This window comes from Haemaphysalis longicornis, unplaced genomic scaffold (genome assembly GCF_048455015.1).
Source record: "Haemaphysalis longicornis isolate Haplotype H1 unplaced genomic scaffold, Haemaphysalis longicornis Haplotype H1 scaffold_12, whole genome shotgun sequence".
NCBI classification, from domain to species: domain Eukaryota; kingdom Metazoa; phylum Arthropoda; class Arachnida; order Ixodida; family Ixodidae; genus Haemaphysalis; species Haemaphysalis longicornis.
Window position 1 is genome coordinate 59,170,339 of NW_027526225.1, and position 25,643 is coordinate 59,195,981.

Sequence of the window (25,643 nt, forward strand, 5' to 3'; positions counted from 1 at the left end):
AGTAAAATACCAAACAATGTCGTATGTGGGAAGCGCGTCAACGCAGAACGATTAAGGAAACGCGCGAAAATTTAAATGCCTGCTCATACAGGCGCCGATGTCTTCTCCAGCTTTCTCGATTCCGACAGCTCAGGAACCAAGCGAAACCATAGTATGCAAGTGATATTTAGCAATAAAGCGAGAAGTCGAATTGGCTATCAACATTTTAAAATATTTTGTAGAATACTCAATAGTTTTTGTGCAATATTCTGTCAAAAGTAACTGTCCGTACATAGCGTTCATGGTAGCGTCCAATCTGGTAACGTGGTAGAGCGAAGTGCTAACCTTGAAACTGTACACAAAGCAACACTTCGGCCCCAATTCTAGCCGCGCGAAAAACAATTGCATTTCATTGAATACTTCCAGAGTAACACAACTGCATGAGCAAAAAAGGCTGCGCCTGGACCATAAAACTGCACTGTAATGAACCATATTGAATCACGAGCATCAAAATCTATTAAGTCGTAAAATACCGAAGAGAAAATTGCCGGTGGCTGTTCGTGAATATCAGGTTTAAAGAGAGAGAACCTGTACGGTGATAGTCACGCGATCACCAGAAAGCGCACTTGTTCTCCGGGTTCATGGTAGATCCTGCAGGGCATTGGAAGGCGCGAGCGAACGCCTCCGAGTTCATGAGGGGCACATTGCACCGAAACCGCCTCGGTGCGTGGTGCGCGACGTCCGTGTCGTTGGCGACCAGGCCGCACCACCTGAGACAGTGGGCCACGAAGAAGAGCTGTTCGGCGCTCAGGGGCAGCTCCGGCAGCCTCAGAGACATCTCTTGCTCTGGCAGCGCCTGGAAGGCTTCGGTCGCCAACAGCAGGCCAACGAAGTCGGCAAGGTTCTCCGAGTCGATATTGTCATCCGGGAGAGCCGAGCGGATGTTGGGACTGACCTGGGGGTTGACGGGGGAGTTGGCGGGAGAGTGAGCGTGGTGGTTGCGCAAAACCTCGCCCGGAATGCTGGCGAATAGTCCAATGTTCAGATGATACGCTATTCTTTCAAGGGGCCACGAAGACAAAATACAGGTTTGGTTCGTTTAAAAGGCGGCTTTGTCCCTGTAGCAACGATACCAATTTTATCGCAAAACTTTGAGCAAATAGCGGAGATATTGGGGGAAAAAGATGAAACAGCGCCAACCCCCCAGGAATTTTTAGCAATTTCTTGATGACATCGCAGAATCTTTTATGACGTCACAGAATCTTGTACGCGCGGTTGGCGGCCGCAGCCCTAAGCCATCGCCAGGAAACATGACTGGTCCTTCTAGTTCCATCTTTTTCTCTCTTTTAAATGGAGAGCATTTCAGTAAGTCACGATGTCACCCGCGTTGACGTCCGTAGTCGTAGTCCGCACCCCTCCCCCTACCCTATATAAAAAAAATACTATCCGGCGCCTGGTTTCGATCCCTCGACCCTGCGGGCGGAACGCAATGTACATGGTGCTCTACCCACTGCGCCACAAAGCTGACACAGAATGGGAGGCTACGAACGCGCCTTATATCCTTGACTCCGTCAAGAAACTGCTGATACAACGCATTCACTACCACCAACTCCCCAAACACTAAACGTTAACGCAATACACCCACCCCCTATGCGACGCATTTACTCGAGTACCCCTCGCGGGGAGATGGGCCCAATTTTTTTTTGCATCCCTTCAATGCTTAACACACCGATAAGTATGTTTTCCTTGTTGGACGGTATTATGCAATTCCTGCTAATAGTAAGTTTTGAGTTCCAAGTTTATTCAATTCTTTCAATCAGTGGAAAGGGTCACAAGAGCTAAAGGCTACGGCCTGACATAGGCTCCTGCTGGACGCGGCATTCCAGGCAGTACAGTGCAATGAGCAATGAACACAATAAATATCAATTACACCATGCGTAGATCATGCACACAAAAATACACTGGAAGCGTAAAACAAGAGACGGGGGACAGGGATGAATACCGCTATTCACAAGCTCTCATATACGGCTGTAGAATACTTAAATACAATTTAAAACGGTTTTGTAGTTTGCAAACACACAACCCATTGGTTAAAGTTGTACCTAATAAACGTATAGTAAACATGTAATAAACAATACATTCAAAAGAGCCCATTTACAGACAGAGTGCAAGAAGTGCATGCCGATTATAAGTATTCAATACAAAGTTCTAGCAGTAATTTCTTATTGCATTTGTTAAACTTTCGTTTGCTACAATCACAGTGTTCTCCAGTTTTATTTCAGAGCAGTGGTATCTGAAAATCTGTATCTCATCTACCGTATCTAGTACGGGTCTTGGGAGTTTTTTTTTTTTTTTAAGTCCACCATGTCGATAGCACCGATTCGCTGGCACTGATTCATAAAAGCACATCTACAGACAGAGTGCAAGAAGTGCATGGCGATTATAAGTATTCAATTCAAAGTTCTAGCAGTAATTTCTTATTGAATTTGTTACACTTTCGTTTGCAACAATCACAGTGTTCTGCAGTTTTATTTCAGAGCAGTGGTATCTGAAAATTGGTATCTTATCTACCGTACCTAGTACGGGTCTTGGGTGTTTTTTAAAGTCCACCGCGTAGGCAGTACCGATTCGCTGGCTAAGGAGTACAATACAGATGGCTACTTCACTGTAGCCCAGAATTTTGCAGTTTTTCTATACCTCTTACGCTTTCTCGGTCAAAAACGTCTACCGTGCTAAAATAAAGTTGAGTTAGCCTCCTCTCAAACTATAAAAAGCTGTGTTTTGTCCTCTTGGGTCTTTAATAAGCTAGTTTTCAGAACTGGAGAAGAATACCTGTTTGAGGCTCCGCGACTGGTCCGGTAGCCTCCGTTCCCGCTTCTCTTGTCGCGGCGCCGCGATGGCTTCCTTCGCCCACAGCAGGCCATTGAAGGCATCGATATAGCCAGGGAGGCCCCAGTCGATATCCCAACCGCCATTGTCCCGATCCGAGCCGACCTTGAGACCGACCTGGAAATACATGTTGGCGGTACGGTCAAAGCAGTGGTTCCGCATCGGCTGGGAAATGTCTAATGTTGAGCTGGTATGGTCTTGCTTTTGTCGGAAATCAAAATAATGGATTGGTGGCTTCCCATACGCCGTTCAACGCGGTTGCCTTCACTTATTTGTTTATTTGTCAAGTTTCAGGGCAACAGCCTCCGACATTTTTCTTCGTCCGTGGCCAGCAAAATCGGAATCAATTTGCTATGATCTGGCGCATGTCAGCGACGGGAATTTGGCAAGAAGGAAATTAATACTTTGTACTAGAGTTGGTGCGTCCTCTCCTCGCAGAATATTTACCAAAAAGTTAGGTGTGGTTAATCTGTACCGCCGCATTATCGCTTTGCCCGCAAAGGTGAAAAACGCTTAATCCTTAAGGACATCAGGAAGGCACGCGGTACCGATTCGGTGATTCGGCCAGGCCTCGTTCTTGCGGCAGTGATCGGCAAAGGACGCGCCCGTTACTGTGGCGACGGGAGCCACTGGGCCTCATCGATTAAGAATCCTGGACAGTCCGCGAACTGCTCGGAGTGCAGTCCAGCGCTCTATGTTCCCGTGTATTCTCGTGCGGCTTCCGATCCGAATGCAAACCTCGGACTGCCCTCGAACTGTTCAGGACTGGTAAATCGAGGATGCTCACTGGCGTCCTACGGCGAGTCTCTCTCTTACGTAAGAAGAGTTCTCTTCGATTGGTAATTTTGCACTGCCCAGAACTGTACCAGAGCGGCTCCGTACACTGCGAGAGCAGTCCGGGATTGTCCATGAACTGCTGACAACTATTATGTACTAGCAAATAAAAAAATACGTTCCCATTGGCCTTCTCGCGTGGCGCGATCACTCTATCCACCAGCCCCAATTTATAGCGAATTTCCTGTGTATAACGAATTATCTCATCATGGCAGCATTATAGCGTATGAAACGAAGATCGCACCCGAAAAACAAAAGTGGTGAAAGGTGAAAATTTGTTTTAAAAATATCTACGAACGATACGCACGTATTGATATGATTTTCGCAGGCACAAGGACTTGTTGGCGTATTGTTGTGTGACTTCGTCACCAATCCACCGACGAGAGTTGCCGGCGTCGTCGATATTGGAGTCTCCAGCATCGAAGGCATGCATGATATTGTGGGCCACAGCCTGCGTAAGGGTGATAAGGCGGATAATGTCGTGCGACCTATTAGTTATACGGCGTAAATCGGTGTTATTGATTCAGTAAGCTTGTCGCAACACTCATTCAGAAAGCTTGTTGCAACACTCACCAACAACAACAACAGGCAATTTTCAAGGGGAAATAATTTCTTGCTTCCTCCAGTCCGTACGAACTACGGAAAACAGTCGGCTAAATTCAATATGATAGGATTGTGGAACAACCTGCCCCTCCTCCTAAAAAGGCGAAACCCATTATCATCTTCTAGGAGATCACTTAGATGTTCCTTCTTGAATAGTCCTTCATTCACTCTAACCCTATAAATCCAAAGAAAACGTATAAAAACCGGGCAGCTGTGTGTCTCCAGCTAATCGCCGTTACCTTGTTCGCCGCGATTTTATTCCAAGTGCACAGCACTTCATGGGCTCGCCTTGTCGTCGTAGCTCGCTGGCTGTGGATGTCAAGCTACTGCCGGAATCAGGCGGCGCAGTGAGATAACGGACCCAAGTAAAGCGCGGTGTACTGTCGTCTGGGGTTCCGCTGAGGCTTCGAGAAACCACGCGGTTTAGATAGTCGTAACCGTTTAAATGGTCGTAACCGTTCAAACCTCGTAAACAACTGGCGCTTGTCATACATCTCCCCGTTTTATTGCCCAAAGGTACATTTCAGGCAATATCTGCGTATATGTCGGCAGCCCCCGCATTCATTCAGTTAAGAACGCTCGTTGGGTTGTTTTTTACGACAGTAAGCGAAAAAATCGGCTGCACAAGGAAAAATGGCGCGTCCGAAAGGACGCAGAAAGGCTCCAGCCGCGCAAGAAAAAATGACGCGTTCGAAATGCCGCAGAAATGCTCGAGACGCGCAATAAAAAAATTACGTTCTCCAAATGACGCAAAACAGCTCTAGCATACGAAATTAAAACAATCAAAGAAATAACAGAGCTCCCGCTCGCGCAGTTGCAGGCAGGTTGCGCGCGAGCACTGCGAAGGCGGGAAATTTGAATTGCATATTTATCAAGAGAGGAGTGAGACAGGGCGGCGAAGAGCGTGATGGGAGGTAGCAGTGAGCGGATAACGGCGCTACCACCCATTACGGCGAATCACTACTCTGCACTTCCACCACCTTTCACATTGAGTGGAACGGCTTCAATTTTTTCTTGATCCATATCAGTGCACGCACTTTGCTTTATGAATCCCCGTTAAACGTTTATTGTGCAAAATGAATTTACAACAACACGTGTATGTTCTGTCTGCTTTATGAGGGCTTAACAGATCAGCCGAGGCTGTTTGGCCGCAATTGAACTCTTTTTCTTCTAATTTTCAACATTTTTGATGTCCAGTGATGCGTCTTGATTTTTTTTTAACCACCACTTCAATTTTCGGCCAGTAATGAACGACCATCATCTCACTGAGTCCATGTATCTATGTCCAATTGATTTGTCTATACATCTACATTATATTTCTGCTTATTTATTCTGACCGCTTAGTTTTACCTGTTTTTATGAACGTTTTTACAAGAGGTCCACCCCCCCCCCCTCCAGGAAGAAACTATGGACATGTTTTTGTATTCCTTACCAATATATGTACTGTACTATATGCAGACTTCCTAATGAACTTCAAACTGCAATGCGCTTAAGCCACCTAGCAGTCCTGACATGTACTATAATTCTCCATGAAAACTGGCATTCGCAGTCCCCACATTTTGGATGAAAGGGCGCTCAAAAAACATCAACACGTGGACGACGTAAAAGAGACATTGCGTTTCTATTTTCTACAAAGAAAGAATTAGAAGCAACAGAAAATTCTCAAGGGAAGAAAACGTCCTCTGAAAATTTCAAGCCACAGCGTTGATGTACGAGTTCCTAGCAGGGTGCTTGAGAACATAAGCCGTTAAATTCATACACAAAACGATAGGGACAGTGAACGAACCGAAGTAATTGAAAGAATTAGCGTCTGAAGTGGGGCCAGTTGGTTCGTTCTTAACATACACACAGCGCACAACTTGGAGTGAAGGCAAAGCTTATGATGAAGGAAAGAACGGACAAGCACAGACTTATCAGCGCTTGTCTGTGCTCTGCTTGTTTGTGCTTTCCTTCACTCATTGTCCTCGTTTTTTGCGTTGCGTGCGTGATCAGAATGAACCAATTGGTCAGCGCTTCTCTGTTCTTTTCCTCACTTCTGGTCCTTGTTTTTTGCGTTGTGTGAATGTTTAGAATGAACCAACTGGTCAACGCTTGTTTGTGCTTTTCCTATCTCCTGGTACTCGTTTATTGCCTTGTGTGAATGTTAAGAATGAACCAACTTGTCAGCGCTTGTCTGTGCTTTTCTTCACTCCTGGTCTACGTTTTTTGCGTTGTGTGTATGTTCATAATTGACAGAATTTGTGTTTAGCCAGCCACTTACGAACAAAAAAAAATAATGCCTGCAGTTGTGAATTCCTAACACTGAAAAACCGTACGCTGGAAGCAAGCTGGTCATCGTGGAAAATCGTGAGATTAAAATATGTATAAAAGGATTCAAAGTTGAGTAGGTGGGACCACTCTAGAGCTGAACTGAAATGTGGCAACTTAGTCCTACTGCCATAAGTAGCATTAGGGTAGGGAAGAAGCTCTCGAGGAGGCTCCGTCAACGATCCTCTCGACCCCTACGGACACATATAGGGTTCGAAAAATGGCAAGGTAAACATTATCATCGTTATCGTCAGCTCACAGTGCCGAGGGCGCCAAAGTTGTACGACGCCGGTCCTGCTCCGTAGAAGAAAGGTGGCTGGAGTGCTGCGGCAGCCACGCCGATGGCATTAGTAGCCAGGTAGAAGGCCTTTGCTTCGGCCAGAGGGAACCACGCGTGCTTCTGGTCACGGAACAGTTGCCTCGAAAACTGTTCCAGGGCCACTCGCCAGTCGTGAAAGAAGCGAGACGCGCTGGAGTCACCGAGTCTGCCTGCAATCGTAATAAAAAGCTAGTAGGACAGTTCTCCATTTCGAGAAACTTATCCTGAGGTGCTCCACGTGCCTGTGGAGTTGCAGGCTCAGCAAACGCACAGCCATGAACGAAGATGGATAAAGAGATGTATGAAACCACATTGTTGGCGGTATTCTGTCATAAACGTCCTTTCTGTAGACTTGTTTCTATTGTTTGGAAAAGCAGCTCGCTGGGGCACATCATTCCATAGCAGTCATTTTAGCTAGCGATTTCGATTTCTGGTTTATCGTGTGTCACACAATTAACTGAGTTCATTCATGATGTTGCCTTCTCTTTCGACCAGGGCCTGCAAGTAGACGCAGTATTTTTAGATTTTAAAAAGTCGTTTGACGTAGTGCCACACAACCTCTTGTTGCATAAGTTATCACTTTTAGGAATCCCTAGTCGCCTTCTTGGTTGGTTAAAACAGTACCTTATTGCACGGGAACAACGGGTAGTCATAAGTGGCACTTCATCATCACCAGTTGAAGTTCTATCTGGCGTGCCCCAGGGATCAGTTCTTGGCCCGCTGCTGTTTTTGGTTTTTGTGAATGATCTACCCAATGGTATCCGGTCAAATATCAGATTGTACGCCGATGACTGCGTCTTGTACTACCCTGTCAAGAGTGTCAGTGATTCACATGTATTACAATCAGATTTATTCAAAGTATCAGAATGGTGTGCGCAATGGCAGATGAATTTAAACATAGCTAAATGCTACCATGTAACATTTACTAATAAGAAAAAACCACTGCAGTGTAGTTATCTTTTAAACAATAATGTATTACAAAGTGTACAGCAAATGAACTATCTAGGTGTAACATTGAGCTCTAAATTAGATTGGACAGACCATATTCATGCAACAGCTGCAAAAGCTTCTCGGCTCTTGTATTTTTTTCAGAGAAATTTCAAACATTCCCCTCAATCACTAAAAGAAACACTTTATTTCACCAACATTAGGCCTATTTTGGAATACGCGTGCGCAGTGTGGGACCCATATACGGAAGTGCTGAAAGAACAGCTGGAAAGGGTACAGAAGCGTGCAGCCAGATTTGTTACAGGGAACTTCAACTTCAATGTAAGAAGCTCTGTCATCCGAGATAACTTAGGGTCGCAAACATTGTGCTCGCGTAGAAAAGCTTCTCCATAACATTAAGATAGGGTCAACTGGAATTAACAAAAACACTTACCTAAAAACGCCGAATTACGTGTCCGCACGAAGAGACAATTTAGAAAAAATTAAACCGTTCCAGTGCCGCATCAATGTATTTAAGTTTTCCTTCTTTCCCAAAACAATTAACGATTGGACCGTGCTCCCGAATGAAATTGTGCGCTCACTAAATGTTTTGACTGCTCTTGAAAGTGTTTCCTGAATGCTAACATTTGATTTACTGCTTTTGACCGTATATTGTTGCTTTGTTCTGAATTATGTTCTGTTGCTATGTTCTGCTGCGTTCTTATTACAGTGACAAACCTGTATTCCCATTATATAGCTTGAATTTCTATGATTACTTGTTGTTTTTGTGATTAATAATTAACCCCCCTACAAAAATGCCCAACGGGCGCTGTAGGTATTTGGAATAAATAAATAAAAAAAACTTAGTACACGCAATGGAAGATTTACGTGGCTATATCCAGCCGCCATAACAAGCAGTAAAAGGCTGCTACAGTGAAGCTGTTAGCCTCTCGCTAGTTTGAAAATTTCATGGCCGTAAGCAAAAAACCCAGGCAGGAACCAGCAGTTCTCGTCCAAGACGCTGAGCGAATGCGTCAGGCTAATCGGGCATGCAGCATAGAGCTCAGCATCAATGTAAAGAAAAAACACCAAATCGGTACCAACTCGCCCATTTCGTCGTTCTTCTAAGCATCGCAACCACATGATGGTTGATGAGGTGCCTGTGAACAATCAATTCCGGTAAATATTTTTTTCAGCTGCTCTCGAAAAGGGGTTTACGTCATTCGAGGGCGAGCGCACGCGTCAGGCTAGACAGTGCCCAGCATTTGCCGCAGGAGACGCCGAGCGCAAGTGACAAGCCCACCGAGACGACGTGGAACATTCCATACTCTTCCGCAACAGCATGTGTTGCGGCTTACAACACCTTCGCTAGAAATTCATTACAGGAGGAAGGGACGGCGGCCATTATTTTATCTACAGCTCAGCTACAGTAGTGCCACCAATGCAACGTTATATGCATTGCTTTCACCACACCGAGATTACACTGAGCACAGACAGTATACGACCAAGAGATGTATTTGCTGATAGAATGTAAAGTAGAGCGAAAAGTCATTGTGTTAAGAAGCCTACTCAAGCTATCTCTGTGCAATGGCGTGCTATCCAGACTCCACACAAAGATGTCTGCACGCGTGCTTGTTTGTTTGTTTTAAATGCAGAGCATTTCAGTAACTCACGATGTCACCCGCGTTGGCGTCCGTAGTCCGCGTCCTCATCGCTCCCCCCTACACTATATAAATACTTGCCGGCGCCAGGTTTCGATCCTACGACTCTGCGGGCGGAACGCAAGGTGCACGGTACTCTACCAACTGAGCCACAAAGCCGACACAGAACGGAAGGTTACGAACGTGCCTTATATCCTTGACTCATTCAACCGTCGGCCAGAGGTGCGCCCTCTCCCCCGCGTCCTCCTCGCCTTCTCTCCGCTCGCAACGCCCTCTCTCGCCGCGTTCGGTTCGGGCGCACAACAGGTGGGGACGTGCGCAACACCCTCTCTCGCCGCGTTAGGTTCGCGCGCAAGAACAGGTGGGGCGCTCGCATCGCGCTCTCTCGCCGTGGTCGGTTCGCGCTTAAACCACATATGTCGTTCGCGCGCGCTGCGGTCGCTAACATCTGTGGCGTGATCGTGACGTCAGCATCACGCGTTCGCCTGGTGGCGATTTCGGCGCTATAACACTCTCTCGCGAGGGGCATTGGATTGGATTCGATTGGATTGGCTTGGATTGGCTTGGATTTGGATTGGATTGGATTAAAGTGGATTGTGTTGGATTGTGTTGCGTCATAGCCGCGCCACGTTGCGTCATAGCCGCTCCACGTTGCGTCATAGCCGCGGCAGGGGGTTCACGGCACGTTTCACCATCGACTTCATCGACAATGTCTACGCTGGAAGACAACAATTACAACAACAACCAATACGTAATCCATACGACTTGCAGGCACGCCGCCCCCGCAGAAAGTCTCTGCATTTGATCGTGCCCCTCGCGAGGGGGATGTTTCTTCTTTTTAGCACCCCTTTAACGGTCGTAGCACCCTTTGAAACTGTTGATTACACCCCTGAATTTTGGCACCCTCGATGTGGGGTGCCCGAGCAATATTTGGGCGCTTGAAAAGTGCAAAAAGGGTGCAAAATGTTCAGTACACCCTTCTAGCACCTTAAAGGGTGTAAAAATGTTTTACTTCGTTTGCCTATTTGAATACCTCCATCGATTATCATTATCTTTCGTTCTGTTAACACTATCGTGGAAAGTCAAACTAATCAAGATATTTTTATGCGAAAGCGTTATCTACTAGACGACAGCCCTTAAACTAACCGTAATGGTCTTCCACGCTGTTGGCGTCTGGAATGTTGCCCGGGAATCCGACGAAGACAGGCATCTTGGCGAGCTTCTGTAGGGCCACTTCACGGGTCTCGTTTTGCATCCAGGACGAATGCGTGATGACGTTCTTGAAAGCCTCCTTAATACTGAGTGTTACGTTTCTGGCCTTCATCAAGGATTCCGTGTGGACAGCTGCAAGATGTGATAGTTAGTGAAGTGCGTTGGCATACTTGCCGAGGGAATGCGTTTTGTGCACATATTCCTCTCAGTAAACACCCCACTGGTGGTCATCATCATCATGATTATCATCAACATCAGCAGCAGCAGCAGCAGCGGCGGCGGCGGCCTATTTAACTTCACTTCAAGGCCTATCCCCAAGATAATAAGTACTTCTACTTCTTCTAGGATAATTCATTTCACAGAGTTCTTCATTGTGAATTCGCGACAATTAAGAATTTCCGTATATCGAACTGCATCAGCCATCGGGCACCTGTTGTCTTTTTTTAATCATTCTTGTGAATGACTTTTTTTTCGAACTGGAACATATGCCACAATAAAGTTCGCAGTCTTCGGTGAATTGGTGGTAGATAAATGAAATGTCGGAGCGTATATAGTTAATGAAAAATAAGAAAAGGTGCCCATCTCTAAACACCATATTTTTGACATAAGTAAGCCAGAGATAAATAGGCAGTCTGTCAATTAAATGCGCTAGCTTTTACGCCCATCCTTAAAGGTGTTGTGCCACCAAATTTGTTGCTTGTGCATTCTTTGTTGCAAACGTTTTATAATTCGTTAGAAAGCATGATACATGCTCTCACACGCACATATTCTGAGTGAAAAATTTATTATCGCACGATTCATGTGAACAGGATTCGGTTTCGGTTTCTGGGCGCCGATTCAAGCAGTGACGTCAATGCGTTGCGCCATAGCCTCCTTTAGTAGGTTATATAGGAGGCTATGGTTGCGCGGACGCTCTGCCACGCGTGTCTACCATGCGGCGCTGCGGTACGTTGCGACTTTACTGCGGCGTCTGCTCCTCCACATACGTGCTTCACCACGGAAGTAAACACGCCAACTCGTCACGTCAAGCCGCGACAGCTCCGACCTGGATTCTTTGTCTGCATCCTCGGATGCAGACAAATGAAAACCATGGATTTGCAAACCATAAAAATGCTAAAAAAAACGCAAAAAAAAAAAAAAAGCTGCCCCCGCCGCGAATCGAACCGGCAACGTTGACCGGATTGGCGGAACGCGCGAGACCACTGAGCCAGCGAACAAACGATTGCGCTTCGCGATATGGCCGGTGTACTAGATGGAGGCCCATCCTTGGAGTCGTACGTCGGTGTTTACTAGCTAGTTTACAGAATTCCTGGCTTGTAAACTCACATTTTTTAAATAGCGCTTGCGCAGCAAGGTTCCGCGAAGCCCCCGCGACAGCTTATCGCCATCAACTCTGCTCTTCTGCGAAAGCGCTCGCAAAAATAAGTGTGCCCGGCTGCGACTGCGATTTTGCACTGAAGGGATAGTGCTTGCCGTACTTTGGTTTTACGTTTTACGTTAAAAACCTTTGCCGATACTGATCCCTTATTACCCAAATTACCCTACGTAACTGTTCTTCTGCACGAAACTGACCTTATATTTTCAACAGGCGAGCCGATCGCACACACATTCCGGGGTAGCGGCGTCGCCGAAGAGCACGGCCGAAGCGTCGAACGCCAAAATACGGATCGCATTAGCGCTAGTGTTGAGTTGTATGGGCTTCATGGAACTTACTGAGCTTATTACCCTCCAGAAACTAACAAAATAGAGCCGCGTTCATTGCGGCACGAATGTTGTCGGGGCGCAGTTCTCGCTTCTCGGTCGATTGACGACGCGTCGTGCGACCAGTCAGGCGACCGGTTTTGTTGGCGTCTTCGGTCGGCGAGTCAGTCACACTATGGCGACTTTCCATCGGCCGACGTATTTGTGTCGCCGTCGGCGTGGTGTGACAACGCGGTCTGGCAATTCGGCAGTCGGCCGATGTTTTAACTAGAGTAGTTCACTCTAGTTTTAACGACTCGCCGGCGTCGCGTCGTCGTCGCCGTCGTATCGGTATAGTGTGTCGATACGACCAAGCGACCAAACAAACTGTGGTAACTGGAGTTCACGTTCACGTCGCCCGAGTCGCTAGCGTTGTATGACGTCACAAACTTTGCGGCGCTGGCAATTCACTGACGTCATGGTTAGTGGCGCTAGCGATGGGTCCCGATTTCCAGAAGAGCATTTAGGTAATTTTTAGAAGCGAATTAAAATATATATTAAGCGCTTGCTGTACCCAGCACTTCGTGTTGAGGGTCGTTGCATGCAGAGGAAGCCTACAGCAGGCTTTTTACAGACTTAAAATTTGGTGGCACAACACCTTTAAGTCTCTAACCTCATACAAAACTACAGAGAACTCTAATTAAAATTGAATTAATTAATTAATTAAATATGAATGAATGAATGAATGAATGAATGAATGAATGAATGAATGAACCCACGTTGGTACAGTTTACACTTTGCTCCTATTAGAACATTACAAATTGCTTATGCAAATCCTTGCTTTGTTCGAGGTTTTTCAGGTCCCACCTTCAGTTAAAGGAGAGCGATTCATTCCCACTCATTACGAAGTACCATTTACAAAGAAGTCAGTTTCCTGTTACGAAGACTACGTTGTACCTCATCAGATTAGCGTGACTACTCACTTCCTTCCATGTACTCCTTCATAAGCGCAGGCTCCATGACGAGCCGCACGTGCTCGAAGCATACGTGCTCGAGCACACCAGCGGCTTCCGGTCTTTCGGCGCCCTCTAGGAGGTCTCCCACGCGTCGCAGTACACTCCAGGCAATCAGGCACCGAAGACCGTGCCTGCCCACGCCTGGCGCCTCCAGCAGCTTGACGAGGAACAGCGGCGCCGTGTTCAGCACCATGAGTGGTTCAATGGCGCTGTAGTAGCCTTCGGTGAGCTTCAAGAAAATCGATATCCATTGCTCTGCACGAAGACGTGGAGGCATGAAGAAGCCGCACGTCAGGCAAATTTCGAAAACAAAAGAATTACGGTTCGCAGTCTTGTACATAGAAGGCACGAGTTAGGTTTAAAATCAGCGGGATAAAGTAATACACGATGCAGCCTTTCCGTCTGCATAGACAACATAAAATGTATACGAAGAGGAACGGGCGCCGCCTTTAACGGGATTTCCTTAAGGTATGTGGTGCCCTGTTTAATAAATTGGCCACGTATCTCCTCGTTTCGTTGCAAATGTTGACGAAAGATTGTAATCTTTCCTTAACATTTGCCAAACAAATGCCTCCTTTCGCTTTCCCGCTCACCTCTCATGCTGTTCTTCTCTCATGCTGTTCTTCTCACCTCTCATGCTGTTCTTCTCAAGTTAACTTACATTTACCGCGTTCCACTGCTCCAGACTGGGTGTCTCAATGCCAGCGCTGCCGTGCGGCGGAGACCCGCGTGAATCGAGGCGCCCTACTTCAACGTATGTACGTTGAAGTAGGCCCTACTTGAAGTAGGCCCTACAACGCGCCCTACTTCAACGTCTGTACGTTGAAGTAGGGCGCATTCCTCTCTCCGGGTGCGTTCCAAGCGGAACGTAAAACCTATCTAGTAGAACCTCGTGTAACTGTTGTCGTTTGATTTCTTAAAATGCCGCCAGAAGCTATAGTAGCGCGGGCGACAGCAGGCGACGGAGTGAATTTTTTGGCCAATGGATGTAGTAATGAGTCTTTTATAAAAAAAAACACTGCAAATGTCACTTATGTATTGATTTTCTACCGCACATTTGCGTAATGTTTTGTGATTTGATTGTAGGGTTTAACGCGCCGACGCAACGCAGGCGATGAGGCGCGCCGTAGTGGGGGGCTCCGGATTAATTTTGACCACCTGGGGATCTTTAACGTGCGCCGAAATCTCGTACACACGGGCGATTTTGCTTTTTCGCCTCCATCAGAAAAGCAGCCGCCGCGGTCGGGAATCGAACCCCCGACCTCGTGCTCAGCAGCGCAACGCCTTAGCCACTGAGCCACCGCGGCGGGTCGTAATGTTTTGTTCTTGTGCAACCATGTCGATAAGTATGAACATTGCCACCGACTTAGACGTTCAAGTTTGGCTGTGGGTATAGAAACCTATTGAACAACATCTGTTTCACTTTGTTCGGGTTCCTGAATTGAGCTACAGAAAGAGAAATAAACAGATTAGAATTTTCGCGTTTAAGTAGGCCGAGAAAAACTATCATCATTAAAAAATCATAGCTTAAAAACACTCATGTCCAGCGCATTCCACGGCAAAGAATCTCTATCCTCTAATGTGTGGGCAAAAAATTCAGATCGAAATTAAACCCTTACAGACAAATGGAATGCGCTCTCACATATGTCACAAGCTTTGCGGAAAGCGAGTCCTTGTTATTGCCAAGCGAAGGCGTCATTACTGTAAATTTGTGTGCACAAATGTTGAATATTACAAACATAATCTCGTATAATAGTGTTCGCGACTGTGTTTCGTCATTTGAGCAGTCTTCATGTTTCGCAGGTTGCAACGCAAGAGCAGCCGCCAATAGAAGGGAATGAATATAAGCTCATTGTCAATTAAAAAATGGGACGAAAAGATAGAGCTAAGGTCGTCGGCGGGAACTGTACTACAAAGATAAAGGATGTGAAAGTAAATACTGCTGACGGATTATAATTTTCTAGTAGGCTAGCAGAACAGTGCAAATATCGCAAAATAGAGGAACACATTGTTTTCCGTCATTTGTAAAACAATGGGAGCATTCCAATTCATGTCATTGGGTACGTCACTAGCCATGTAGGTGTACCCATGGACGACGCGCAAACAGGAGTTGGGGCAAAAACACAGAAAGGTTTTAACCATACTGCATAACTTTTCCTTGTGTCTGGTGAGTATTAGAGGGTGTGAAGGGTTTAGTTTCTGCATTCGTGGCATTATTTTGTTCTACCTTTCAAACGAAATTCATTCGTATTGATCGTAGAAAAAAACGTACTCAATATGCAATAATACTGTTATCACTCTGGTTGACTCACGACACAATTTTTAAGTTTCACAAGTACTAACAAGGAAAGAATTTCCGAATTTTCAGGGACTACCACTGATTGGTGTGCTGTATAATTATTGCGTAAGAACTGCTATTACCTTAACAATACTTTATTCAAACGTGAAGGCGGCCCTATTGCTTCAAAATGAGATTTGAATACCTTTCACAACCAGTGGAGTGCGGTGTGGGAATGCTTTGCACATAACGGTGTATAAACCTGTTTATATGGCATTATTTTTCATCGATGTATTCAAATAACAAACATCCATTCTACAATATTTAAATCCCCCGCAAAAAAACCGAGGCGGTTGCAGTCGTTTACCACCTTTTTTGCCATATAAAATGGGAGTAAAGGTACGAACTTGGGTGCTGGAGCTTACTAAAATGGGTGTAGCCACCTCCCACCACCTTTATAACACCTTTATTACACCTTTTTTATAGAAAATGTGGTGTAAAAAGTTCAAAGCACCTTAAAAGAAGGCCGAAATTTAATGGGGATAAATTTCCGGCTTACTATTTGAATCTTCTTGTCACATTTTTTTTTCGCGTGTCTTATAGAAACACAATTCATCTTCAGAAGCAATGTATTATTTCGCAGTAATAACAGCGCCGCCTCAAAACCACCTCAAAGGATCAAGTAGAGCATTTTTTGTAGCCTAACTTCTAGAGGGAGGTGGGGGCCCTAATCGTCTACAATTCATCTCCCAACAATCTCTTGGCCACACCAGACATTTCGCTTCACTGTGATTGCTTCATTAGTTTCTCTCCTCAGCGATTCTTTACTTTCTTTGCGCTACACTTTATGGCGCTAAATTTGAAGCTCCCACAAACTGGCTGGGAAAGATACCCCCACTCAATGAGAGGGCACGAAGAATTTGAAAAGGCTGGCCTGGCTGGGCACACGCGGGCTACTTAGTCCCTACGTGTACCCGTCTGTGTTCTCAAAGTCTCACTCGTGAACAAACCCAAAACAATTATTCGACATCATAGAAAAATGTCAACTTCATTTACGTTGCAAAAATAAGCTGCTACATTGATAAGATAGTGCTACGGAGCACGAAGCTGTGACCTCAAATCACTGTACAAATAACATTAGCCAGAGAAACACATGGCAGACTCCCTTCCCGCTAATAACGTCGACTGCGTCAATTCGAATGTAAAGTGTGATTAGTGGGAAATGAACACAGCATTTGGCAATAGAACCAACGCGTAGCCGCTTAACAACGCACTTACAGATGGTTTGCAGTAATGGTACGACATGGAATAGGATACACGTTCCATCGGCCACAAAACTTAACAGAACGCTACCAAGAATTAGCTGCTGCGTTGAGAACAGGCAACGAATTGTAAATCCAGAACAGAAGTACCGCTCTATAACAATATATAATGCGTTTTACTTCTCACCATGCGTAGATTATCGTGGTCAATGTTGGAGCGAGGGACTAAACTATAGGTGGTATTCGTGGAAAAGTTTAGCTGTCAATTTCTTCGCTTGGCAACACTGGAAGCGGCCACAGACATGGCCGATGCGCCACAGACATGGCGCGGCTTGGGCCACTGCGGCCGCACGCCGAAGAAAAAAAAAACACTGGCGTGCGTCGTCTGCTCCGTTTCAACCCGATTCTCAACGGTGGCGTCAACAGAGATGCTATTAATCGCACTCACATTAGACTGGAGGCAATACTTTACGTTCGGCGAGGTAGAGTTTGTAACGTGCGACACAGTCATGTTCTTAGCACGGACAAGTACCGCCACCCCGCGGAGCCCGGCGTAACGAGTGACGGCGCACTCACACGGTTGCCTGCATGCGAGCCTCGCCAGTGAATACAGGCAATACATCGATTAGCGGTACTGTTCAAGTCAGTTTTATTTGCATCACGGTGATGCGGGCAGGCTTGGGCAAAAAAATGAACAACTTATGCGAGATCCCCACGGTACAAGGCACACATCAAGGGCCCAGCTCACGGCCTTGTGAAAGAAAAACATGTGTGACAGGCGCGTCGTGCACGTGCTATAACAGATCGGCATAAAGAACCAAGTAACACTCATGCATTCATTAAACACTACTTAGACCTATACACGATCTTCATCAACTAAAAAATAGGGCAGAAAATTGAGCAATGCACTCCAGGGCATCTACATCAATGCAGAGTACACATAAGTGACATTTTGAAAATAATGGCGTACAAATATTACAGAAGGTAATCTCGTATGTCGCGAGCTTACCACTTACCTGTTGTGGAGAAAAACCGTTTGAAATTAACTGATTTGTCAATCTTGGTAATGCATACCGCATCATCTGCTGTTCATGCCGAATACGCCAAATTGGAAGAAACCAGAAAAAAACAAGAAGCCTACCGTGCACGTGAGAGTAATATATACATTCTGTGGTATCTAGTAGCGCTTAAAACCGAAAATAAGCGGCACCCATACTGATAGCTCAGCCCATGAGTTTACTAAGTTTGCAAATCAGCCGATTTTACTTCACGCCCCTAACTGTGTGAAATTTTGCATTGTACATGGCGAAATGAAAGCACAGGATTAATGCCACAGTTACTCAAAGATGCACGTGAGAGGGAAGGCCATCCGAACAGTGCCTACTCTACTGAAGCATCGCAACAAGTGGCTACGAGAAAATAAAATCTTCGAAATAGCCAAAAATGAGACGACAATTTATTGTTCATGCTCCTGCTGGTACGTATGTGTGTACCACGCGTACCAAACGTCACACATTATTTGGAAATCTCTTGGTTTCATAAATGTCCGTCACCTAAACCCGTGTTATGACTACTTTTACTTCGTATGTAAAGTTTCTGGTTTTTTTAGTTCTTTTAGTGCTGATTTAGTGCTCTTGGTGCTGTGTTGTTGTCGCGGCACGGTGTTTTCGCCCCTCTGCGATTTCAACTGTGGTGTTTTTTGGCGTTGTGGTACTAGGCTAGCATTTAGACGGGTTCGTAACATGCTAGAGGTTGCAACCTGTTCATGCGCTTTTTGTACTTTACTCGTTACGCATTACACCTCCTGCATGGGCCCGGATCTTGGCCTGCAGAATGACTAAATGAGTGAATGAAATGACCTGCCGACATGCCGAAGTGATACTTGACACAAAGACTACATTCAATGGTTCCGCTTGTGACTGGTGAAACGATCGCAGATTGTCTTACCTGATGTAATTCGGTCCTCCGTTAGCTTTCCAAGGTCCTTAATCTGAACAGTGCTGAATTCAAACTTTTGTTGCAGGAAGCCATACGCGATGGTCACAACTTAAAGTACGGGGGGAAAAAATGACACACGCGTCAGTCGTTTCGAGAAAAAAATGGTATATTTCGCTATAAACAGCAATGTCGAAGAAAAGTTTCGTATTAATTATTCTTAGGGTCCTAATGAAGTTAAGAACCAAAATTTAACGCAGGTTTAGAGCCAGCCTTGCAAAAGAAGTTGCTGTTCTGGGGCGTTCAGAAATTCAGCGAGCATAATACTAATACCACGTGAACTAAACGCTTGAATGTTCTTTCGCATTTTTCAATAGTACACCACCCTCCCATCCCCGCTCCCACCCCCTCCCCCCCCCCCTTCGAATAAAAAATTGGGCCGTAACTCCCTGTTGAGCAATTGCCTTTGGTCAGTAGCATTTAAAGCTGAACCCGCCTTCATCACAACTTTTTTTCGGGGTACCTAGCGGGATAGACCGAATCTCTGCCGTTTAAACCAGCTGCGCGCAGTTTTTGGCACGGGAAAAGCGGAGTTGATGCTTTTTTTACCGGTTGCGCCAATGCGAGGAACAAAACTTCTCGATAACTTTTGTTTCTATTGTACCGCTGTCCCGCCTTTCTTCAAAAAAGATTTTTAACCATGATTTGTTATTTGTCTCCGTCAAAACTTCCCCGACCGGAATTTTCGCCTAAAAATACGCTTTCATTTTGTTTCACTTTTAAGTTGTAGCTTTTGTATTTTTACTTTGCCTTGAATCCGGCAGAGCATGCCTGTGCGCTAAACTTCGTTGACGTACACGATCTGTGCACCCAACGGCAATATGCAGCCTGGAAAAGTGTTGCTTATATACACTTCATCTTCCGTTTCACTACAATAACATGCCCATAGATGGCGCTGGAAGTTTTTCAGAATAGGAAAGACCAGGAAGCACAGAAAGCGTGAATAAACATTTGGGCCGGGACGCTCAAATATTCGGGTTTGTGCCCAAATAATGCTACCCCTTCAAATTGCATGATAACACAAACTCTCTTTGCAAAGCAGTCTTACTTTGAACAATATTTAGCACGAAATAAACAGCACAACAGACAGAAAATACCATTATACAGCTCTCAATAAGACAGCTCATAAAAAACGTTTGGCGAAGTCACGCATTTGAGACAGGAGAGTTATTCCCTTGGCTTATTTAACAACGCACCAGTCCTTCTTATGGCCTACAACAGCGTGGGACTAAAGCACTCGGTAAATCGAAAATGGCTCGCCCTCATTATGCGAATGCACACGGCAGAGTGAAATTCAGAGTGAAAAATAACCCCGAAGTGCACGTTTATGATCGTGCAAAAAGTTAGCGCCCTAAACCGTGATGTAAGAAAGTTATATTGAAGATTGGGCTGAACAAGTTCAGCCAGTCTTGAAGACGCAAACAAAATTGTTACGCAGTTTTTGTTCAAACACATTTACATCGCTAAAAATATGTAGCCGGAGTTAGTGTGCCTGACAAAAAAATCACAGGTCCCTACATCATGCACAATACCGACGGTAGAATTATTATGAGATACCTGTTCTCCAGCACATCGATACTATGCCACAGATAGCAAGAACCAAGATAAATTCTATTGTACGAGAAGCGACTTCCTCGCTTTTTCACATTCCCGTTATTTCAATCACTTTTAGGTGCGAACAGTGACGGTTATAAATGTGAGAGGTATAATCACCTTCGCCGGCGTAGCTCTCAAGATTAGTGACCATGCTTCGAAGCTCTTCCCCTGCCAGCCCATAAGAGCTCAGGTACGTTAGGAAGGGGTTCGCCAGCTGATTCGATGTCCTCTCGGAATTGGACAGGTGACGTCCGACGTACCACGTGATGTCTTTCTCGTACAGCATAAACTGCGCCCAAGCAAGAAATGATGTGACTGCCTTAAAGCACGCATACGTGCAGCAACTGCACTCTACGTCGTGAGTATTCAAGCAACGTAACTGGTGGTTGCGCTTTTTACGTGATGTAAGATCGCCATTCCATGTCTATCAAAACAAGGGATGATATCCAGATGAGACTGCGTCCTTTGCCATTTACCATTAAAGGGGCACTGACACAAAAATTTTGCATCTTTTTTTTTTTTGTTGCGATAAGTAGTGACCTACTTATAACCTGTAGAAACCTCATTTGTTTCAGCGTGCAACGGTTGTTTAATTAAAGGCATTTTCAATGCGGCCAGTCGCAGTTTCGGTTTCAGCGAGTGCCGTGAAACGAAGGATTTTGTGGATTTTGTGTGAGCAAAGCTGACCACGTGACCGTCGGAGGGATATCACAGAGCAGAGCCGCCGTAGCACTGTCGAATCCGCATCGACGGCAGTTTCTGCGAATATCCCCACGTACTGATCTCGTGAAGCGCTTAATTAAAAAGCCACCATGGATGTGATGCAGGCGCTGCGAGTGCAAATGCTACCGCGGCCAAAGAACGACGCGCGACGCTCGAGACGGTGGGTGGCAAGACGCGCGCTGGGAGCAGCCGGCCGGTCTGCCTACAGGTCCGCCTACAGATGTGTTCGGCTTAGCACTGCGGCGGATATTCGAGTGCCGCTCTCGTAAGCGGTGCAGATGACAATTTTCAATGCAACCCGCCATCGCATCATTAACTCCTTTCTCATGTAAGCCACCATGGTCGGGACTTGGGGGCAATTTCGTGCAGCGGTAACAAGCTATCACTCGAGCTACCTGCACCGGCCTGGGCCACTTCGCGGCCGTGGCCGCCGCCTGCACAGCGACCGTGCGGCTAGCTCAGTGGGCTTTTCGTGGCTCCGGCGCGTTTTCGCGTCCAATGGTAATAAACAGTAATAGAAACAGAGTGCCTGGAATCGCTGTAGAACTTTGGTCGCGGCCAGCTGCCCGATTAGCTGACGAAATCATGGCGCCTCCGCCGCCAACGATCGGGTCGTTCGTTCTCGAGAGCCGAAGCTCCGCCCTCCGGCCCTCCGATTGGAGCGGCGAGCCGGGCGAGCCGGCGAAAAACGCCGGCAGTGCGGAAGCGGCAAACACAAACGCGTGACGTGTTTGTATGTTGTTTATTTACACAATATCCTCTGGATGTCGATTGCGCGTGGTCCTCTGCTGGCTGCTCGGTTGCGTTTCGCACACTTTAAAATTGATTTTAAATATGTTCTAGGCTGTATTCGCCGCTGATATTTTGCAGATGATGTATATGTTTCCACCAATCTATCTCCGAAGTTATCTCGCCTTCAAAATTTTGTGTCAGTGCCCATTTAACTCAAAAAATAAAACCAAGAATTAAAATACGTAAAAATTGACCCTTGCTAGAGTTCGCTGAGAAATAAATGATTAGCACCTTCTTTACAAAACGGTCTATCTCTCAGAATACTAGCACATAAATGTTTTATGTGCGGCTAGTTTGGCGCACATTACGCTACTCTCGGTTAGCGAAATTGAAGCGAGACTCAAACATAATTACCACGAAGCCGCTTACTGCGGTGGACTTCGTAATCCAGTCGTTTCTCACCGCTACGAAAACAATTTCAGCTGCAATAAAAATCTGTGGAAGTCGTGTGTGATGCTACTTTAATATGTTCTGACAGAAAATTCATGACACTTCGGGCCAAGCAGAGACAGGCTGAGACAGGAAGTCGACGCAACACACGAACTCGGCATGGAGAGACCTAAAGGATTAATGTGAGTCCCCTGGTGTTCTTGGGCTTGCACGGAAATATTGTGCAGGCAGGGTTCTTTTTTTGTGAATTTAGAATGGCCAAAACGCGATCACAGGCCGAGATCGCAGGTTCATCAGCCTGGGGAACTGCGTTCTTGTGGCTCAGTAGATAAAGACGATGCGGTACTGAGCCCGAGGTCGCGGAGTCAATGCCTGTCGCGGGAGCATAATCGTGCCTCAGAGTTATTGCAGCAACATCTGTCAATGGCTTTTAGAGGAGAATTTTTTCGGAGTGGTGCCGCAAGCGTGTTTGTCATCGGTATTACGGCGCATGCGGATCCGAAATCGAGAACTGGTCTCCGCAAACCATACTGATGCTCTCCCAGTAAGTTATGCTTCCGAAGGCACTGCCTGCCCGCCTCCCCTTTAAGGAGCGAAGCTCCTTACGGGTTTGGTTTGTAGGCGTCTCTTGTCGTTGTCGTCTCCTTCGTCACGATAAATCAAACTCTCAAACCATGGTCACAAAGAATATATAATGAATAAGACCTGTTCAAAATTGAACTAACATGACTAAAGGTAATTGAAAACACAGGAATAATTACGATTTAATTGCATTAATAACAAAAATTTATTAAATTTCGTCTCGAAATTGGTTTCAAACGCCATGTTTTCTACTGTAAAGCATACTTCTGAGAATGTTGCGGCGTCTGACATGAAGACAACTTGCGGCCAGTCTGTCTGTCACTTAATTGCTTAAATACGGTTCAACGCAGGAGAGGGCGCCACCGCCTCAGCAAGCGCACGGTTGCTCCTCCCACCGGCGCTTCTCCAGCGCCCAATAAGCGCGGGCCGTCTGGCAGGAGAGGCAACGGCGCGCGTTGGCTCAGCCAACACGCGCCGTAGCCTCTCTTGGAGCCGTTGGAGCCAACTTGGCTCCAGAAACGCTCTTTTCTGCGATAAACGCTTGCCCGTTAGCCGTGATTTTGCTGTGGGAACCAGCGGCGCACACTGCATGCTTCGCCTCTCACAAATTTTCACGTTAGTGAAGACTGCCAAAGATTTTTTATGATTCGTGTTGCGCGCAGGGCAAATCGTTACACAGAGTGCTTCACTTTATTCTAGGTCGATCTCATGACATCTAAATGCGAACAGTTCATTAGATTACGTCCACCCTTGTGGAAATGGGAATGTTAGGTTTACTGAAAGGGGATCGGTGCCCGTGTCGTTTCCCGTAGTTTAGAATGGATTACTTCAGCTAACGTTATCCGCCCACTCCCGCTTCGCTTTCTGCCCCTGAAAAAAGTGCAAAAGACGCCTTGGTAACATCAAATAATGGCGCCGTTACAACCACTCCATCTGCGACAATTTTTTTTCTGCACATCATTAGAACATTGTGGACAATGATGCCTTACCGAACTTTTGAGAAAATATATGGGTGCTAGCCTTGGCTGAATGCGCATGGTCTGAAAATGATGATCCCGATCCAGTACAGCAGTAAATTATACCGCTTGCATTGAGGCTACACTACTGACTTTGCATACATTTAGATGATCCTTCACCAACCTATGCGTCTTTGTTCGTATGCACTAACCGCTGCAACAGGGCGAGGTTTGTATGTTACTTCACCTGCCTAACACAAACATTTGCGTAGATTAACGAGTACACGCTGGTGTCAAATACTACGCGAAAATTATCCACCGGTGCACAACCGTAACTTGCATGCACTAAAGACTGCCATAAGGGTGACGCCTTCGGTGTTGTGAGAAATCTCACGTGTCATGAAGAAGTCCAGGTGTACGAACTACCCAAAAGATCACGCTAGCAATGTGGAGTTTAGGTCCTGGAAGAGGGCACCAGGCCTCTTACAAGGCCTCTCACCAGGCGTCTCTATTGCTATTTTTGGATTTTTCGTAGAACTAGATGTCACCTTAAACAAACAAACTCGGCCTATACCATAGCAATGAATTGCCCAAAAACTTGCTTTTTTCAAGCCAGAACAAAAAGCTGGCAAGTTGCCAAATAATTGGCTGTGATTGTCAGCGTTGACATTTTTGTATACCGTTGACGTCGTGTTGTATGTGCGAATGGTTTCGCACGCGCCTGCGGCGGGCTGGCGCAGGACGATGCAATGTCCGAAAACTTCCCGTTACAGCAGACGCCCTAGAAGGTCCTTCGATATTCTTGGCTAACCTCGCGGCCCCAAAGGTGACGATGAAACTTCTCTACGAAGCACTGGCAACGGACGGCGCCGTAGATCAGGCGTTTCCATTTGAGATGCCGGCATTTTTAGACGTAAATAGTTATCATTTAAAGATTCCGTATCTACCAACCACCATATATATCGTAAACCTGCCTTCCATATCAAACGGACAACGCTACATCGAATTACCTTGATCATGCGCGTCTTGTTTATGAAACCAGTTCTCGAGACATCAAACGTGAGGAGCGCAGGCAAGCCATACACGATGGAGAACTGGACGAGCGCCTCCACGGGGTCGTATGAGAAATCCTCCTTCAAGTCGAAGAAGTCTAGCCTCTGGGAGGCCAGCCAGGCGCGAAGATCTCTCATCTGCGTCAGGTTAATCAGCAAGGGTCACTTTTGTAATCGCTCCTATTTAAAGGGGCCATGAAGACAAAATACAGGTTCGTTTACTTTGAAAGAAGTCGCGTTTGGTAACTCATTCAGCTGCATTCTAACCAGAAAAAAATGTTTTCACGGAAATTTTAAGAAATATTGCAAAGCTTTCAAATTTCGCGCTGCGCTAACGGAATATTGGCAGTAGTGACGTAATAGGGTCAGCATTAACAACATAAGGCCTCTTTTTATTTCTAAGTTTGGAATGTTCAGAACTACTCCAAAGGGGCTCCGTATTTTATGTTCCATTTGAATTTCTTTTAAGGCGGAAGCATTTTTTTAAATTGCCCAGAAACTGCCCAGAACTGTTTGCCACACTGGCGTGGCAGAAGGGGGGTCGAGAGGGCCATCCTCCTGCAAGGGGAAAAGACAAGGTTTGGAAAAGA

The 25,643-nt window shown here is 46.0% G+C and overlaps 1 protein-coding gene across 1 annotated transcript; it reads right to left on the reverse strand.

Annotated features, from left to right (window-relative positions):
- Positions 1–472: 472 nt before the first annotated feature.
- On the reverse strand, positions 473–25,191 carry LOC144161637 (neprilysin-3-like). The gene is made up of 8 exons (XM_077692268.1): positions 25,012–25,191; positions 20,676–20,847; positions 18,915–19,013; positions 13,395–13,682; positions 10,666–10,863; positions 6,872–7,101; positions 2,812–2,985; positions 473–934 (listed from the first exon to the last, which is right to left on the reverse strand). The coding sequence occupies exons 1-8, from the start codon at positions 25,189–25,191 to the stop codon at positions 590–592; spliced, it is 1,686 nt and encodes a 561-aa protein (XP_077548394.1). The 3' UTR covers positions 473–589.
- Positions 25,192–25,643: the final 452 nt, after the last annotated feature.